Raw genomic sequence first — 18086 nt, 5'->3', positions numbered from 1 at the left:
ATCACATTCCACTGATGCTCGATTGGATTGAGATCTGGAGAGTTTGGAGGCCAATTCAACACTTTAAATTCATCATATTGTTCCTTAATGAGAAACTCTGCTTTTGTTGAAGAAAAAACATTCTCCTCTGGGTGATCTATGTGCATTTAAAAATTAAGGATTAAAAAAACAAAAAACTTTGTTGCAGATTCTTTCCTTTTGTTGTTCTGAAGAAGTAGCTGTTTGTGTGTTTTGTGTCCATGTCCAGAGAGAATCTGTATGGGAGTTATTTCATAATTTATCAATCAGTGGCTGCACCTGCAGGGCTCTAATGAGGAAAGTGTCAGGGTCTACATTCCCTATAGATGTATAAATAGGAAAGAATATCTCCGTACTACCAGGACAAAAATAAACAACGGAACGCTGGCTGCAGCAGACACCGAACTGGTCAAACCACACTAACAATAAGTAAATAAAAATCAATATATGGTGTCGTGCTCTAGTGAAAAAATGTAGTACCATAAATAAAGTGCTAAATTAAAGTGCTATATATACATGTATAAAAATACATAAAATGCATAAAATTGCTACATAATCGCATAACCTTCAAATTGCATAGAATAAAAAGGTGCTAATGCTGACAAAATATGAGGTAGAGTCCAACAGTGCACATGAATAGAAAAAAATTAAATCAAAAAATTAAATTAAAAATGAGGTGCGGTGAAGTGCTCCAAGTGACAGTCAGTGAAAATACGGTCTTTCAGTGCGTAGGTGATGTGAATCCTCTTCAGTGTATAACCACTTGCCAACCGGCAGAATGGCTCGGACAGGCATATTAACGTACCTGTACGTCGCCTTTAAGATGCGGCATTGTGGGCGCGTGAGTGTGATCGCGGGTCCTGCGGACTCTATGTCTGCGGGGATATCCACAATTGTCTCACGAAGAGGAAGAACGGGGAGATGCTGATGTAAACAAGCATTTCCGCATTCTTCCTAGTGACAGGACACTGATCACCTCACCGCTCCCTGTGATCGAGAGCGGTGATCAGTGTCGTGACACACATAGCCCCGCCCCCCCTACAGTTAAAACACATCCCTAGGGCACACTTAATCCCTTCAGCGCCCCCTCCTGGTTAACCCCTTCACTACCAGTGTCATTTACACAGTAATCAATGCATTTTTATAGCACTGATCGCTGTATAAATGTGAATGGTCCCAAAACAGCGCCAAAAGTGTCCGATGTGTCCGCCATAATGTCGCAGTCACGATACAAAATTGCTGATTGCCGCCAAAAAATAATGATTAATAAAAATGCCATAAAACTATCCCCTATTTTGTAGACGCTATAACCTTTGCGCAAACCAATCGATAAACGCTTATTGCGATTTTTTTTTTTTTTTTTTTTTACTAAAAATATGTAGAAGAATACATATCGGCCTAAACTGAGGAAAAAAAAATTTTTTAAATATATTTTTGGGGGGTTATTTATTATAGTAAAAAATATTGCTTTTTTTTTTTCAAAATTGTCGCTCTATTTTTGTTTATAGCACAAAAAATAAAAACCGCAAAGGTGATCAAATACCACCAAAAGAAAGCTTTATTTGTGGGGAAAAAAGGACATTGATTTGGTTTGGGGGCCACGTCGCACGACTGCACAATTGTCAGTTAAAGCGACGCAATGCCAAATCGCAAAAAGTGCTCTGGTCTTTGGCCAGCCAAATGGTCCGGGGCTGAAGTGGATAAACGACTCAGGTGTGCAGTGGCTAACTTAGCTTGCCGCTGTAAGGCTCGGTTCACACTAGGGGCGGCACGACTTGCAGGTCGCCTCACCGAGGCGACCTGCACACGACATCCACGGCGACTTGCAAAACGACTTCTGTATAGAAGTCTATGCAAGTCGCCTCAAGTCGCCCCAAAAGAAGTACAGGAACCTTTTTCTAAGAGCCCTTGCACACTGGGGCGGAGGCGGCGTCGGCGGTAAAACGCCGCTATTAATAGCGGCGTTTTACCGTCGGTATGCGGCCGCTAGCGGGGCGGTTTTACCCCCCGCTAGCGGCCAAGAAAGGGTTAAAAACCACCGCAAAGCGCCTCTGCAGAGGCGCATTGCCGGCGGTATAGCCGCGCCGTCCCATTGATTTCAATGGGCAGGAGTGGTAAAGGAGCGGTATACACACCGCTCCTTCACCGCTCCGAAGATGCTGCTAGCAGGACTTTTATTACCGTCCTGCCAGCGCATCGCTCCAGTGTGCAAGCCCTCGGGGCTTTCACACAGGAATACATGCAGCGGCACTTTCGGGGCGGTTTGCAGGCGCTATTATTAGCGCAATAGCGCCTGCAAACCGCCCCAGTGTGCAAGGGCTCTTAGTCGGAGCGACTTGCGTCGCTCCTATTAGAACGGTTCCATTGTACAGAACGGGAGGCGACTTGTCAGGCGACTAGGTCGCCTGACAAGTCGCCCCTGTGTGAACTGGCACTAAGGTAACAGCAACAAATGGTGGTGGTCAGTAAATCCTCCAATGCCTTGCACCTGATGTTCCTCTTGTGTGGTAGAGGCCATGTAAAGCGTCAATGGACTAGATACCCTAATATACCTTGGTAGCCTGATGTATAGTCTTCATATATAATGATAGGTTATCTCTATATGCCTCAGTGACAGTGGACAGTCTCCCAGGTCCATGAACATAGAGTAAAAAGGATACATACTTCAAATCGTGAAGTATGTAATCACAGATATTTGTTTGAGTTTGCAGGTTTAAAAATACTCGCATAGTGAAACGGGTAAAAAACGAGATAAAAACCAGCAGCGAGCTCATGGCCTGACGTCACTTCCGGTGCCCGTGTAAGCCAATCCTAAAAAAAAAAATGTAAATAATAATAATAAAAAAAAATAATATAATTTTATAGGGCTGCAACTAATGATTATTTTCAAAATCGATTAGTTGGATGATTATTGTTAATAACCTTAAAAAAAAAAAAAGTGTGGTGTATAATTTAGTTAATATGTAAAGTTTAAAAAAGGCAATTACCATGCAGTGGTAAATATAAATAACCAACTATATGGTTAGGGAGCAAAATCTCTAATTCACTCTGAGAATAACAGACAGAAGAGATATACAGTATATACTATTGGAGGTTGAAGCTGGTAAATATCATCAGACTCAGAGATACATTTTTTTTTTTATTTAAAGAAAAAAAAAAAAGTTAAAGACTGTTTTGCAGATTTTCAAACAGAAATTGTTTTTGTATGGCCATCATATAATATACAATGTCTTACTTCAAAAAAATATTTAATTTTAAGAACGTTCGTTCGATTTTCTAATCGTTAGTGGAGTCAAATCGACGTTTGTTTTCAACCACAGTGACGGGAAAATTTAGAAATAATAGAAAACTGCTTGGTCAAAGGAATTTTCAGACAGTGTTTGTGGTTTTCGTTCAGAAATTACATTCTTTTTAAAACCCGAATGTTAAAAGCAAGTGAAATTTTCAAACAACATTCTTTCATTCAGTGAATGTACAAAGATTTTTCATGTGAATATTCTTGATCTGTTTCTGCAGTGATGTTTGCTGTGCATTTTGATTTTTGCAAACGTGATTTTGCTGCGATTTGCGTTTTTGCATTTTTTTTCAATGATTTTTTTTTTTTGGCCAATTTGTTGAGCTGATAAAAAAAAACACATTGTTGCAAAAACACACTATATGCTTTTCTGTAGCTTCTCCGTTTAAAGTATATTGAACCAAAAAAGCACCGTTTTGCATTGAAAAAAGTCCCTTTCCAAATACGCAGCGGCTGAAAAAAGCATAGAACGTGACCCATAGGAAACCATGTAAATGAACTGTAGTGCGTTTCTGCAAAAAGCACATAGGTGTGAACCAGGCCTAAGACGTTTAGTAAAATAATGCGGTTAAAAAAAACAAAAATTAACCCTCTATAGTACAAAAAGAGCAAATTGCTACTGTAGGGCTTAATTTTTTTACCGTGGAACAGTGAAAGTAATACTTACAGTAGCGATTATTTGCTCTTTTTGTACTATAAAGGGCTCATTTTAGTTTTTTAACCCCAATATGTTACTGGCCGATTAATCGATTATGAAAATAGTAATCAATTAATTTTATGATCGATTAGTTGTCGATTAATTGATTAGTTGTTTCGGTCCTACGGTTTTATATGTGTGTGTGTGTATATGTATGTATGTATGAATTTTTTTTTTTCACCGCTCACATTGTAAATATTTTATTATCTTTTCATGTGACAACACTGAAGAAATGACACTTTGCTACACTATAAAATAGTGAGTGTGCAGCTTGTATAATGCCGCGTACACACGAGCGGACTTTACGGCAGACTTTGCCCGGCGGACGTGATTTCGTCGGACAATTCGATCGTGTGTGGGCTCCAGCGGACTTTGTTTTCTCAAAAGTTGGACGGACTTAGATTTGAAACATGTTTTAAATCAATCCGTCGAAATCGAGTCCGGTCGAAAAGTCCGCTCGTCTGTATGCTAGTTCGACGGACAAAAAGCCACGCTAGGGCAGGTATTGGTTACTGGCTATCAACTTCCTTGTATTAGTCCGGTCGTACGTCATCACGTACGAATTCGACGGACTTTGGTGGATTGTGTGTAGGCAAGTCCGTTCATTCAGAAAGTCCGACGAAAAGTCCGACCGTGTGTACGTGGCATAACAGTGTAAATTTGCTGTCCCCTCAAGAACACTCAACACACAGCCATTAACCACTTCCTGCCGGACGGTGGTTCAGTTATCCTGACTGCACGTCATGTGACGTCCAGCAGGATAAGCCGCAATCTCGCGCCGATCTGTGGTGTGCCATGTCAGTCCGACACACCGCATCACCGATCTCGGTAAAAAGAAAAATAGGAGGTATTCCTGCGCTATCATATATGGAGGAAGGGGAATGAAAATATATATAGAGTATAAAAGTATACAATATAAAATCAGGAAAAGCCGCCTGCACCGAGTAGGGTACAGCTTGCCCCTAATTGGAAAGGTAAATAAATAAGAGTGTGGTGCTGCGCTAATACTCTCAATATGTGTAAAAAGATCTCACTGTGTGTGTTGTGACAATAACCATTAGTGACTATAGAATACAAATAATAAATATAACATGATATAGTAGCCTCTAAACAGATTACTAATAGCAGTGTTGGCTGAAGATCATAGCCAGGCGCATATAATACAAGTGTATACACAAGTGACTAGCGCTCATAAGAACATATAATAACTGATAATATCACCCTTATGCAAAAAAAAAAAAAAAAAAAAAATGGTAAAATCCAAAAATAGCATAGCAGTCTCTGACTGAACTTGTATGCACCTAATACCACTAAACACGCAGCAAACGGGTGTATAAATAAACGTGAATAGTGCTCATACATACGTAATATATGTGACGGTTTGTATAAGACCGTGTACTATTAAAACCAATATGGTCCACTGATGAGTGTGCATAAAACAGTGATCCATCAAATAATAATCAGCATAAAGTCCAAAAAATAGTGTATAAAAGTGATCCGCTTGATGCCGATATACGTGACTAAATATAGTAGTGATAGTTTTTCTTCATGCAGCACGGCACACAATGGTGGGCAGTGGCCCCTTACCTGGGGGTAATGGGGTACTCGCGTTTAGCCAATTTTAGGCATGGCAGCCTTTAGTTGGTAAGACCATGGAATCAACCAGCAGTGGGGGCGGTAGTGGTATAATCCTATCATGGCTTGTCTCCTCTACGGACAGATGTCTTTTCAAGTAGTGTTCCGGGGTCACCAGGATAGAAACCAAAAGGAAGATCCCACAATGGTGTAATATTGTTTGGCAAAGATTCAAATTTTATTAAAATCCACAAATACTCACATTAAAAGCAAAATTACTGGGCGGAGATCCGACGAGCGGCGAGCTCGTAATACAAATCAAACATAGAGTGCCTGTCCCGTCCCTACGCGTGACGTCACGACCCACGTGACTTCATCATCCCCTGATACACACGGTCACACAAAGTTGTCGGAAAATCCGTTCATTCTGAACGCGGTGACGTAAAACACGTACGTCAGGACTATAAACGGGGCAGTAGCCAATAGCTTTCATCTCTTTATTTATTCTGAGCATGCGTGGCACTGTGTGCGTCGGATTTGTGTACACACGATCGGAAATTCCGACAACGGATTTTGTTGTCGGAAAATTTTATAGCCTGCTCTCAAACTTTGTGTGTCGGAAAATCCGATGGAAAATGTGTGATGGAGCCCACACACGGTTGGAATTTCCGACAACAAGGTCCTATCACACATTTTCCGTCGGAAAATCTGACCGTGTGTACGGGACATTACAGGTTTTCTTCTAAGATTGCCCTGTATTTGGCTCCATCCATCTTCCCATCAACTCTGACCAGCTTCCCTGTCCCTGCTGAAGAAAAACATCTCCACAACATGATGCTGCCACCACCATGTTTCACGGTGGGGATGGTGTGTTCAGGGTGATGTGCGGTGTTAGTTTTCTGCCACACATAGCGTTTTGCTTTTAAGCCAAAAAGTTCAATTTTGGTCTCATCTGACCAGAGCACCTTCTTCTACATGTTTGCTGTGTCCTCCACATGGCTTCTCGGAAACTGCAAATGGGACTTCTTATGGTTTTCTTTCAACAATGACTTTCTTCTTGCCACTTTCTCATAAAGGACAGATTTGTGGAGGGCACGACTAATAGTTGTCCTGTGGACAGATTCTCCCACCTGAGCTGTGGATCTCTGCAGCTCCTCCAGAGTTACCATGGACCTCTTGGCTGCTTCTCTGATTAATGCTCTCCTTGCCCAGCCTGTCAGTTTAGGTGGACGGCCATGTCTTGGTAGGTTTGCAGTTGTGCCCTAATCTTTCCATTTTCGGATGATGGATTGAACAGTGCTCTGAATAATTTTTCAAGGGTATATATATTATATTCATTATGGTCTTTGAAGTTGTAAACTGAATTGGAGGTCAAGTAGGATGGCTATCAGTACAGATACAGCCTTTATGGCTTTTACAATATCAATTAGCCCGGGATAAGACACTTTATTGCACACCATGTACTCCTAATGGGTTTAATTACCCTGAGGCCCAGAGTGTGACAGAGCTGAAATGTTTTTACCACTTTACGATGGGCTAATCCCAATTCCCTCAGGCAGGCCATGCATGGTGCAGATTTCTTTCCATGCAACCACGGGCAGGAAAGAAATTCCCACGATTCCCACAGCAACACAGACAGTACTTCAGGGGAATCCCTCCTGCCACGCAATTGTCTGCTCCTGCTGGGACAAGACAGAAAGCAGCTCCTAGCAATAAAGTGAAGCCAGGAGGCTGGTTGCACCCAAGTTGATCGATCAACTTGGTACATTCAGCCTGCCCCCACACGGTCAAATCTTGGCCAGTTCCTGCTGAACCGGCCAATATTGGAAAAGTCTATGGCCGGCTTCAGTAGGAATTGCTGTCAGTGGGAATTGCTGATGAGCTTGGTAGATATTTACAGACATTAAAGTGGAACTTCAGTAATTTTTTCATCTTTCCATCTATTAAATCTTCTGCCCTTGTTGTTTTAACTTTGGATAGTAAAAAATATTTTTTTTCTGCCAGTAAATACCTTATACAGCCCACTTCCTGTTTGGTAAAAAGCCTAGGCTTATGACATCATGCACAGCACTCTCACTCTCATGAGTTTGCCAGGAAGGGAGAGGGGGGTGAGTCATAAGAAGGCCAAAGAAAGCTGCAGAGCTGGAGGTGTTCCTCTGTGTAAATCCAGGAAGTGAACAGGCAGCAGCTTCAGTTAACTGCCCACAGTTAAAATGGATGCAGCCAGACTCAGTGGAGTGAGATTTCTGCAGCATATTTGACAAGTAAAGAATCACATATATATATATATATATATATATATATATATATATATATATATATATATATATATATATATATATATATATATATATATATATATATATTAATATGCAAAGTGGTTGGAGGGAAGCTTCAGAATGGCAAATATGTTTTTATTACGAATTACGACGTGATCAGACTGCAGTTCCTCTTTAAAGCGGAGCTCCGCCCCAATTTTTTTTTTTTTTAAAAGTGAGCAGCTACAAATACTGCAGCTGCTGACTTTTAAAACATGGACACTTACCTGTCCAGGGCGCCCGCGTTGTCGGCACCCGAGGCCGAACCGTCTCTCGGTCCTCGGGTGCTGCCGCCTCCATCTTCGGTAAGGGAATCAGGAAGTGAAGCCGTGCGGCTTCACTTCCAGGTTCCCTACTGCGCATGCGCGAGTCGCGCAGCGCAATACGGCTGGTCCCTGCTGTCTCTGGGACCCGTGTGTTTCCCTGCAGACAGCGGGGGGGGGGAACAGGAAGTGGCGTAAATAACCGCAGATTCTGCGGCTATCTATACCGGAAGTGGGTACAGATACCTGTAATATACAGGTATCTGCTATCTGCACCGCCCCCCGCCCCCCCCGAAAGGTGCCAAATGTAACACCGGAGGGGGGGGAGGAATCCGATGAGTGGAAGTTCCACTTTTGGGTGGAACTCCACTTTAAGGCTCCATTCACACTTAGGTTTCCACTACTCAGTGAGTTTTGTACATGTTGCAGATTAATGCGCAGAAAAAAATCGTGGTGTGAACAGGGAACATTGTGCCCTTGCAGAGCATCTCACATCTCTGCACTTAGTGTGAATGAGGCCTAAGATATGCAACGCCGGACGTACTTCTGTGTTCTGTTCCAGATCCTCTGCTAAAGCATTCAATTAGTTATTTACAGCTTTTGCAAATCCCTGTTTATTAGTTATTTCCCAAGTAATTGTACAGCAGAATGGTTATTCCTGAGTTGAGATAGCAGGCGTTTAGATGTTTCCATAGCCTCGTAAAAATGCTGACTCAGGTTAAAAGGCTATGGAGATGCACTCCTGGGATTATAGGCTATATTCTGAAGGGGGGGGGGCCTGTCACAGGAATTCTGTCTCCTGTTCTAAAGAATTAGTATTGCACTGAAAATTCGGCTGACGAAAATTATCCGCCGACAATAGTGTTTTTAGCGTTGTGCCGAAAGGAAAAAAAAAGTGCTGCTGAAAACGCCCATGATTTTACCGTGATTTTGCCACAATTTTTACCTTGCTTTTGGTGTGTTTTTCATAGGCCATGTAAATCAAAAACGCAACACAGGTGCATCTTTGATGCGTTTTTGCTGCTTTTTCAATGCATTTCTATAGGGAGGTGCCTTTTTTTTCCTTTTTTTTTTTTTAACTGACTATATATGCACCAAAAAATGCAGCAAGCAGGATTTTTAACATCGCTTCGAAAGGTGCCGATAAATGCCCGACAATCAATTCATATTCATTTAAATTCATGATATGAATTGAAACGTTGAATATATCAGATATTTATATTTTTATAAATAATTGTTTTTAAAAACGTCAATTTCAGGTTTCAGCCAAATGCATCCTAAAATATTGGTTTTGGCACCAAAATTTTTATTTCGGTGCACCGGCTGCCCTGTTTCTTTTCACACAGTTTTGGGGTGCCCATTTCACATTATTACCAGAGAGGCCGGGGTCTTAAATTAGAAGTGAAGTTCGATCAGTAACTTTTACCTATAGGTAAGCCTTATTATAGGCTCGCCTACAGGTAGTGTAAATCTCTCCTTAATGTGTACCGTTTAGGAGATATTTACATTACATGCAGCCAGTGACATCATTGATGCATGCGCTCTGAAGGAACGGCCACCTGCGATGCTCCTTCAGAGCCCTGTGCCGTAATCGACGGCTCTCTTGCGAGCATGCACAGGAGCGACGTCATTGCGGCTTCCGCCAGTCACAGAGCTGGAGTCTGTGAACCCGTAAGCAAGATGGATGCAAGTTTCACATAATATGCTAGTATGCGATGCATACTAGCACATTATGACGTTATCTTGCAGGGCAAGAAGAAAAAAAAAAAGTCCAGCGGTTTACAACCGCTTTGATTCTGAAAAAAAAAGCATTGGGGTTGTTCTCAAGGCCTCATGCACACAAGGCATCTGCCCAGCTCTTCTTAACACCTTTGCTCCTGGCAGGAAAAAAGTGGCTTAAAAACACATTTAGGCATGTCAGGCATTTGGGCGTTCACTCATTTTATTAGTCCGAATATTAATGTGTCCTGGCCATGGGAATAAATGGCATGTTTATGTGCACTTACACACGTTTTATTTTTACTTTTTTTTTTTTTTTTTTTGGGTTATAATAATGCCACCAAAGAAAGCTTCTATTTGTGTTCAAAAATAGATATGAATTTAGTCTGTGTACAGTGTTGCAAGATTTCTGGCTTCCAGGCGTCTTCTATACAGGTAACGTGCTGAGATTAGGAGCACTATCTTAAAGTGAGTGCTCCTAACAGGGTGGATTTGATTTAAATCAAAATTTTCAAAGAGCAACTGTCATCTCTGTCCCGCAGCAGATTCTCCTCTGACCCGCTGTTGACTCACCGATTCACCTTAATGGGACGGCTGGTGATGCGGCAGTGACACAACAAGGTGAGGGACGTGGCGGCAGCAGGTGAGTGGACGCCCGCTAACAGGCGCTGCCATGATGGAAATGACAGGTGCTCTTTAAATGTAAGGGCTTATTCTTGCTGGTAGTTAGGAAACCTTCATTTTGTTTGCAAATATTAAAGATTCTATTTAGAATAAAATAAGCTGTCAGGTTAGTAAAACAGCGATATCAGAAATGATTCAATCATAGAGTTTGTAGTGTACATAGATTTGCAAAACAATGGGATAAAGGAATATTCCTGAACTTTGTTTTATCTCATGGTTTCTGTGAAATTGTGTGAATGCATCAATGCAGTGCATGTTATCTCAGCTTGCAGAGCTTGGATTCATTGAATGAGATTACCAAAAATGTAAATATTGCAGAATATACAGCCTTGTGCTACATAACTAAGCTCCATTTCATGCTGAATAAACTAAATTTATTGATATATCTTAAATAGAAAACTATCTTTAGATAGATTTTTACTCCAAAAGCTCTTTATTAAAAAAAATTAGATAAAAATCAAAAAAATCATATATATATATATTTTTTTAAATCATTGATTTATATCCACCCTGGCTCCTAATCCCCGCTTGTTACCTGTATAAAAGACCCCTTTCCACAGAAACAATAAATCAATCGCTCCACTATGGCTAATACCAAAGAGCTGTCCAAGGATGTCAGGGATAAGATTGTAGACCTACACAAGGCTGGAATGGGTGAATACCGCCAAAGAAAGCTATTTGTGTGGAAAAAAAAAAAAAAAGATGTAGTCTGTGTACAGGGTTGCATGACCGAGCAATTACCCGTTAGGCCCCTTTTACACTGCTGCGACTTAAAAGTCGCTTGATTTTTACCACAATTTTGCCGCAATTTCAGGGAATGCCCGGTCTATGGACCTCAACTCGCCTCAGAGTCAGACCAAAGTAGTTACAGGGAATACGTTGAAGTTGGTCCGACTTGAAGTTGCACAGATAAGAATGGTACTCATTGGAAATTATGAGGTGCGACTTGTGTGACTTTGCAGTCTCAAGTCGCAGGACAAGTTGCAAAAGTGTAAAAGGGGCCTTAAAGTAGCGTAGTGCTGAATAGCAAAAAAAAATGGCCGGGTCGTGAAGAGGGTGATTTTCATGGCCCCCTTAGGAGGGTGCAGCATTACACAAGCTGGGCTTACATTTAGGGCTGGGAAAAAAAATCGGTTTAAATCTTGAATCGAGTTGAGAGGTCAAATCGATTCAAAATTTAAGCAAATCGATTTTTTTAGTTTTTTTTTTTTTTTTTTTTTTTTCACCGTGCCGGTCCCGAGGCGCTGCGGGCATGAGTTATGCGAGGCCACGGCTTCGGCCTAGTCCGTGGCTACGGCTGGACGCCGCGGACTAGGCCGAAGCCGCGGCCTCGCCTAAAAGCTCATGCCCGCAGCGCCTCAGGACCGGCGCGGTTTCCAAAGAAAAAAAAAAACTTGAATCGAATCGTGAATCGAGTTTTTTTTTTTTTTTAAGAAAATCTCCCAGCCCTACTTACATTCCATTATATGAGTGTCACTCAGTCCAGAAAAAGTTGCAGTGATTACACCGGACTGCCAAGAGCACTTGGGGTTGTTGGAGGTGTATTTATTGGAGGTACCCTAGGATGGGGGAACACATGTTTAGAGTTCTGCTTTAATTTGTTGGACCATTTTTCTGTACAACACCCTCCAACCTCTGAGACCCATTTGTTTTGGCCCACAGATGGATGTGTTTTCCACTCTTGCCAAAAAGGAATCCCCCTTTGTCTTTGCTAAAGCAGCTTTTATGTTGTGTTTTATTTTATTTTTTTATTTTTATTTTTATTTTTTCCATGTGTATTTCTACTCCTCATCCCCTTATAGTTTTCTGTCCCTCATTGTTTACAGATCACTTTTTTATTTAATGTTAGATTATTGATGAGTTAAATGGTGTTTGTTTTTTTCCCCATCAGGTTAAGGTAGTGAAGTTTTCCTATATGTGGACCATAAATAATTTTAGTTTTTGCCGAGAAGAAATGGGAGAAGTTTTAAAAAGTTCTACTTTCTCTTCGGGGCCAAATGATAAGATGAAATGGTAAGAGGCTTTCTTTCACTGTATTATGGGAAGCGCATGTTTTCATCCTCTTTGTGAGACGTATGTATTAATGCATTTAAAAAAAAGTACCTCCTTTTTCTAGGTGTTTACGAGTGAACCCCAAAGGGCTGGATGATGAGAGCAAGGATTATCTGTCTTTATACCTGCTACTGGTTAGCTGTTCGAAAAGTGAAGTTCGAGCAAAGTTTAAATTTTCTCTATTAAATGCAAAAAGGGAAGAAACAAAAGCCATGGGTGAGTTGTTGCTGATGTCTGAAAGATTGTATGCTGTACCATTGGGGTCTCATTTGCAAACACAAGAACGGAATAAAATGAAATTGCCATGTTTTAGTATTGCTTTCAATGCACACGTAAAGCCCAACCTTCTTCTTCTTTTTTTTTTTTTTTTTATGGATCTTTGGTTGATATTCTGTCTCTATAATTAACAATACACCTATGATAACAATTATAGACCCTTCATGTCTTTTGTAAGTGGGCAACCTTAGAAAATTTGCAGGGGATCAAATAATAATTTTCCCCACTGTATATGAAGATATTGGACATAACACTGGTATTGGTTTTTAACAGCCGGCGCCTGGCTTTCTCATGAAAGTGTTCCAACCTTACACTATCAGAAATGAGAGGGAAAAAAATGCCTTTTTTAGTTTTACTTTAGGCTCCATTAACACTTGTGACTTTGATTTCCAAAGTTGGATAACAAAATTACACATGACAAATCTGCGTGTGACTTAAAGCGGAGTTCCACACAAAAATGGAACTTCCGCTTTTCGGAACCCTCCCCCCCTCCGGTGTCACATTTGGCACCTTTCAGGGGAGAGGGGGGTGCAGATACCTGTCTAAGACAGGTATTTGCACCCACTTCCGGCATAGACTCCCATGGGAGTCTATGACTCTTCCCGTCCCCACCGCACTGTCTGCTGGGAACACACAGCTCCCAGGAGAAAGCGGGGACCACTTGGGACGCGCAGCGCGACTCGAGCATGCGCAGTAGGGAACCGGGAAGTGAAGCCGCAACGCTTCACTTCCTGATTCCCTCACCTAGGATGGCGGCGGCAGCTGCCGAGAACCGAGCGGGTTCTCTGCGTCCCCTGCCGACATCGCTGGACCCCGGGACAGGTAAGTGGCCATGTATTAAAAGTCAGCAGCTGCAGTATTTGTAGCTGCTGGCTTTTAATATTTTTTTTTTTTTTGGCGGTGTGGGTGAACCCCCGCTTTAAAGTCACAGCGATTTTTGAAAAGGTGCCTGCACTACTTTGAGACTTTTTGATGCTACTTTGGTCCAGAGAATGTAAAGTCTGATCAAAGTCACACCAAAAGTCGCACTGGAAATCATGCAACTTTGGAGGCGGGCTAATTTGAATGGAGCCTAAAATAAGGCTAGAATAAATTTTACACGTGTGCATGCATACGCACAAATACACGCAGGTGCTTTACAGCCCATTCTCGTGTTTCTCCCTTCGCCTTTCAGGACAGCACCTTGGAGAGAGCGTAGCTCCACCTCTTAACAGGAAACACTGCGTGACAACGCCCCTTTAAAATCAGCTGTTTCCACCATGTCATCAGTTTTAGTGTTTCCTCAGCCATGGTGGAAGCACTGCTGGGGAATCAGAGGGGCTGCGCGCTCTCCAAGGAGGGGGTTTTGGCAGTAACTATTTTTTTTTTTTTTCTGTCATCAGACCAGCCCAGCTCTCTCTCACACAGGGGGGTTGCTCCAGTGCCCGTTCCTTCGCAGGAGTAAGGGTTCGCTGGTCATCCACCCTGGGTGCTCGGGGCCCGCAGGTGTGCTCAGCTGGAGCATCCGTTCCAGGTCTCTACATGTCTGCGCCGAGTCCCAGATGGCAGGCGATGTCATTTCCGGGGGGGGGGGGGGGTGGAGACTTCTGGCGGGGCATAGCAGCACATGGTTCTGGCTGCTGGAGCGCAGGGTCATCTGGCTGGGACTTCCTTCCACTCCTGAGCGATGGACGCCAGAGGAGCTTCATTTAAGGAACACATAGGTGGCTGCTGCGGTGCTCGTGATGAAGGAGACAGTCATCGGCAGCAATGGCGAATGCAGGCACCCAGGTTCCTAGTCAGGCCCAGGTAGGAGAGGGACAGGGGCACCTCTTTGCTTTCTTCACTGGGTGATTGTTTGTGTGATGGTTAGAGCCTGCAGCTCCCTGCTTGGATGACACGTCTTGTTAGCAGTTCAGCATGGAGGGAGACTCTGGGGCATGGTGGGGGAGTATGCTTTGGGCACTGTGTTTCTTTGTCTCCCTGTTGCACTAGTATCTCGCCCTAATAGAGGTATGGGGTTTTTCCTGTCTTACAGAAAGCCCTGCCAAAACAGACAGAACTGCGGGAAGAAAATGCCCTTCATGCAAAAACCCATTAAGGGACTCATGGGCCAAACCGCTTTGCAGATCCTGCATCACTGGTTTAGTAAAGGAAGAGTCCACACAGGCATGTAAGGAGCTCTTTTTTTCAATGAGAAAGGAATTAGCAGAGACCCTAGGAACAGTGCGTTTCCTTATGTAGAAACAAGGCCAGAGTTCCAGCCAGGAACAGAGCTCCCAGTCCAGTCTTCCTCCTACCACTTCAAGACTAATTGAAAGTGAGTCAACAATTGACTCTAAGGAAGATGGAGGGGAAGAGGAGACGAAAATGTCTAGATATAAACTAATGCTAGAAGAGGTGGATGACTTACTAAAAGCGGTCTATACCACTTTGGAAATTCCAGAAGAGAAAGCCTAGCTGTCATTACATGACAAAATCTTTTGGGGGTTAGAGGAGACAAAACACAGAGCTTTTCCCGTCCATAAAGTTCTGACTGATACAATTTTTAAGAAAGAATGGAAGGATCCAGAAAAAGGACTTTTTTTTTTTTTTTTTCTTCCCCTAGAGCCCTCAAAAGGATGTTTCCTTTTTGAGGAGGATGAAGCGTGTGAAATAAAAGACCAAACATTGATGCCACTTTTTCCCAAGTGTCTAGACAGACCAATCTGGCATTTGAGGACATGGGCGTACTTAAAGACGCCATGGACAAAAGAGCAGATGCACTATTTGGGAAAGCCTGAGACTCATCCTTTCCTAACCTAAAGCTGGCGATGGCCACTACAGTACTAGCCAGAAACATGGAATGCTGGCTGGAACAGCTTAAAGGCCATGTGGTAGCAGGCACCTCTAGGAAAGATTGGCTAGCGTCCTTCCCTACCCTTTTAAAAGCTGTCAAATACATGGCAGATGCCTCGGCAGAATCCATCAGGAGGTCGGCCAGATCTTCAGCCCTAGTTAATTCAGCCAGCAGAGCTCTTTGGCTTAAGACCTGGTCAGGGGACTCCGCTTCAAAGGTAAAGTTGTGCGGAATTCCCTTTTACAGGAGATCTGATGTTTGGGCCAGAATTAGAGTCCTTGATAGAATGGCAGACAAGAAGAAAGCTTTTCCGCAGAAAAAGAAAGGGGTGCAGCAAAGGAAGACTTTTCATCCTTTTCAGCAAGCCCATAAAGAAAGATCAGACCCAGAAAATACCCTAGAATCCTCAAAAAAGCAATGACAATCATCTACCAGTAGGCGGGAGGTTTTACATTACAAGCATTCCGAGGGTTCAGGATCAGGAAAAAGCCCTCTTCTGAGAGAACTGATGCATCAGGGCGTTAGTTCACAAGTCCCGAAGGACCAAGAAGGGAGGGGTTTTTACTCCCACGTTTTCTTGATCAAGAAACCATCTGGGAAATTTTGTCTGATTCTGAACCGATCTAAAGTACAAAAGATTCCAGATGGACACTATTTTCTCTGTGAAGAATTTACTCACCCCTAACTGTTACATGGCATCCATCTACCCAAGGGATGCTTATCTCCATATACCAATTGCAGCTACATTGCAGAAATTCCTGCGACTAGCAGTCAATTGGAGGGGGGATTTGGCACCTTCAGTTCAGGGCGCTGCCCTTCGGCCTTTTCTCCTCTCCTCCTCTCCCAGAGTGTTCACGAAAGTGATGGCAAAGGCTCTGAAGTCCCTGAGACTGAAGGGGGGATCTCCATATCCTTATCTGGACGATTAACTTCTGTTTTGCAGAAACAAAAGATCAGGTAGTGGTCAATCTGCAAGTAACCCAGGGACATCTAAACAGCCTAGGTCGGCTTCTGAATCTCCAGAAATCAAATCTGATACCATCTCAACGAGTGAGGTTTCTGGGATTTGAAATAGATTCAGTAGAACAAAGAATCTTCTTCTCAGAGGAGAAGGTAGTAAAAATGCAGTTGGCTCTAAGAACACTTCAAACCAACACGGAGGTTTCAGTAAAGGAAGCCGTGTCAGTTTTAGGTCTGTTAACCGCAGCAATCCTTTCAGTGCAGTGGGCCAGGCCATATGCTTGGCGTCTGCAGGCAGACATTCTACTGAATTGAACACACCAGGAACCTCTGGAAAAGAAGTTCAAAATAGGAACAAGGGCAAAAAGGTTACTTTTGGTGGTGGAGAGACCAAAGGAACATCTCAAAAGGACTCCCCTGGACTTCTCCAGTAACGAGGAGAGTAACGACAGATGCAAGCTCATGGGGATGGGGAGCTCACCTAGAGGAGCAGACAACACAGGGAGCTTAGTCCAAGCAAGAGGCAAGAAGGTCCACAAATTAGAGGGAGTTAAAGGCTGTCCATCTTGGCCTCCTATTCTTCCAGCAGGCCCTAAAAGAACAGCGTGTCCAGGTGTTGTCGGACAACATTACGACGGCAGTATTATACCTAACAACAAAGCAGGGGGGCACAAGGAGCAAGACCCTGATGGACCTAGCTCATCAAATACTCATTTTGGCAGATGACAATTTGGCCTCGCTGTCCGCAGTCCATCTGAAAGGCACGGAAAACACCCTGGCAGACCTTCTTAGTAGAAGTGAAGTAAGGAAGGCGTAATGGCCGTTAAACCAAGAGTTGTTTGAGACGATCACCGAGAGTTGGAGCCTTCCTCAGGTAGACCTCGTTGCAAACCAAATAAGTGCAAAAACAGCCCTTTTCTCTCTCCAGAGACAGGATCAAGCACTTAGAGTGAACACATTAGCTCACAAATGGGACTCCCCCCCCCCCCCCCCCCCCCCCGTCTTACGCTTTCCCCCCCGTTTGACTTAATACCAAGAGTGTTGGCAAAGTTCAGACAAGAGTCCACAGATCTGATCCTAATTGCCCCTGCACGTAGAATCAGAGAAATACAGGCATTATCAATCAAGGAACCCTTTATGAGATGTCTGCCGGACAGGATAGTGCTGAGGACAGATCAAGCCTTCCTACCTAAGATGTCTTTGTTTTTTCACCGCACACAGGAGATCATACTCCCTACATTCTTTCCCATGTCCTCTGCTCCAGGAGAAGAAGCCTTCCATACTCTGGACATCAGAAGGTGCTTCCTAAAGTATTTGGAAGTAAAAGAGAATCTCAGAAAGTCATCTTCTCTTTTTGTCCTAATGGAAGGAAGTCACAAAGGGGATAAAGCTTCCAAAAGTACCCTAGGAA

The 18086-nt window shown here is 43.0% G+C and overlaps 1 protein-coding gene across 1 annotated transcript in view; it reads left to right on the top strand.

The window, feature by feature from the left end:
• Positions 1 to 18086, top strand: part of SPOPL (speckle type BTB/POZ protein like) — a 76643-nt gene that overhangs the window by 9873 nt on the left and 48684 nt on the right. Inside the window, exons 2-3 of the mRNA XM_073634244.1 lie at positions 12461 to 12582; positions 12686 to 12837. Coding sequence (XP_073490345.1) covers positions 12461 to 12582; positions 12686 to 12837 — 274 coding nt within the window. The remainder of the gene's footprint in view (positions 1 to 12460; positions 12583 to 12685; positions 12838 to 18086) is intronic.

The sequence above is a fragment of the Aquarana catesbeiana genome, linkage group LG06 (genome assembly GCF_042186555.1).
Source record: "Aquarana catesbeiana isolate 2022-GZ linkage group LG06, ASM4218655v1, whole genome shotgun sequence".
Classification (NCBI taxonomy): domain Eukaryota; kingdom Metazoa; phylum Chordata; class Amphibia; order Anura; family Ranidae; genus Aquarana; species Aquarana catesbeiana.
The sequence above is the reverse complement of the archived record's forward strand: the minus strand, read 5'-3'. Positions and strand labels throughout refer to the sequence as shown.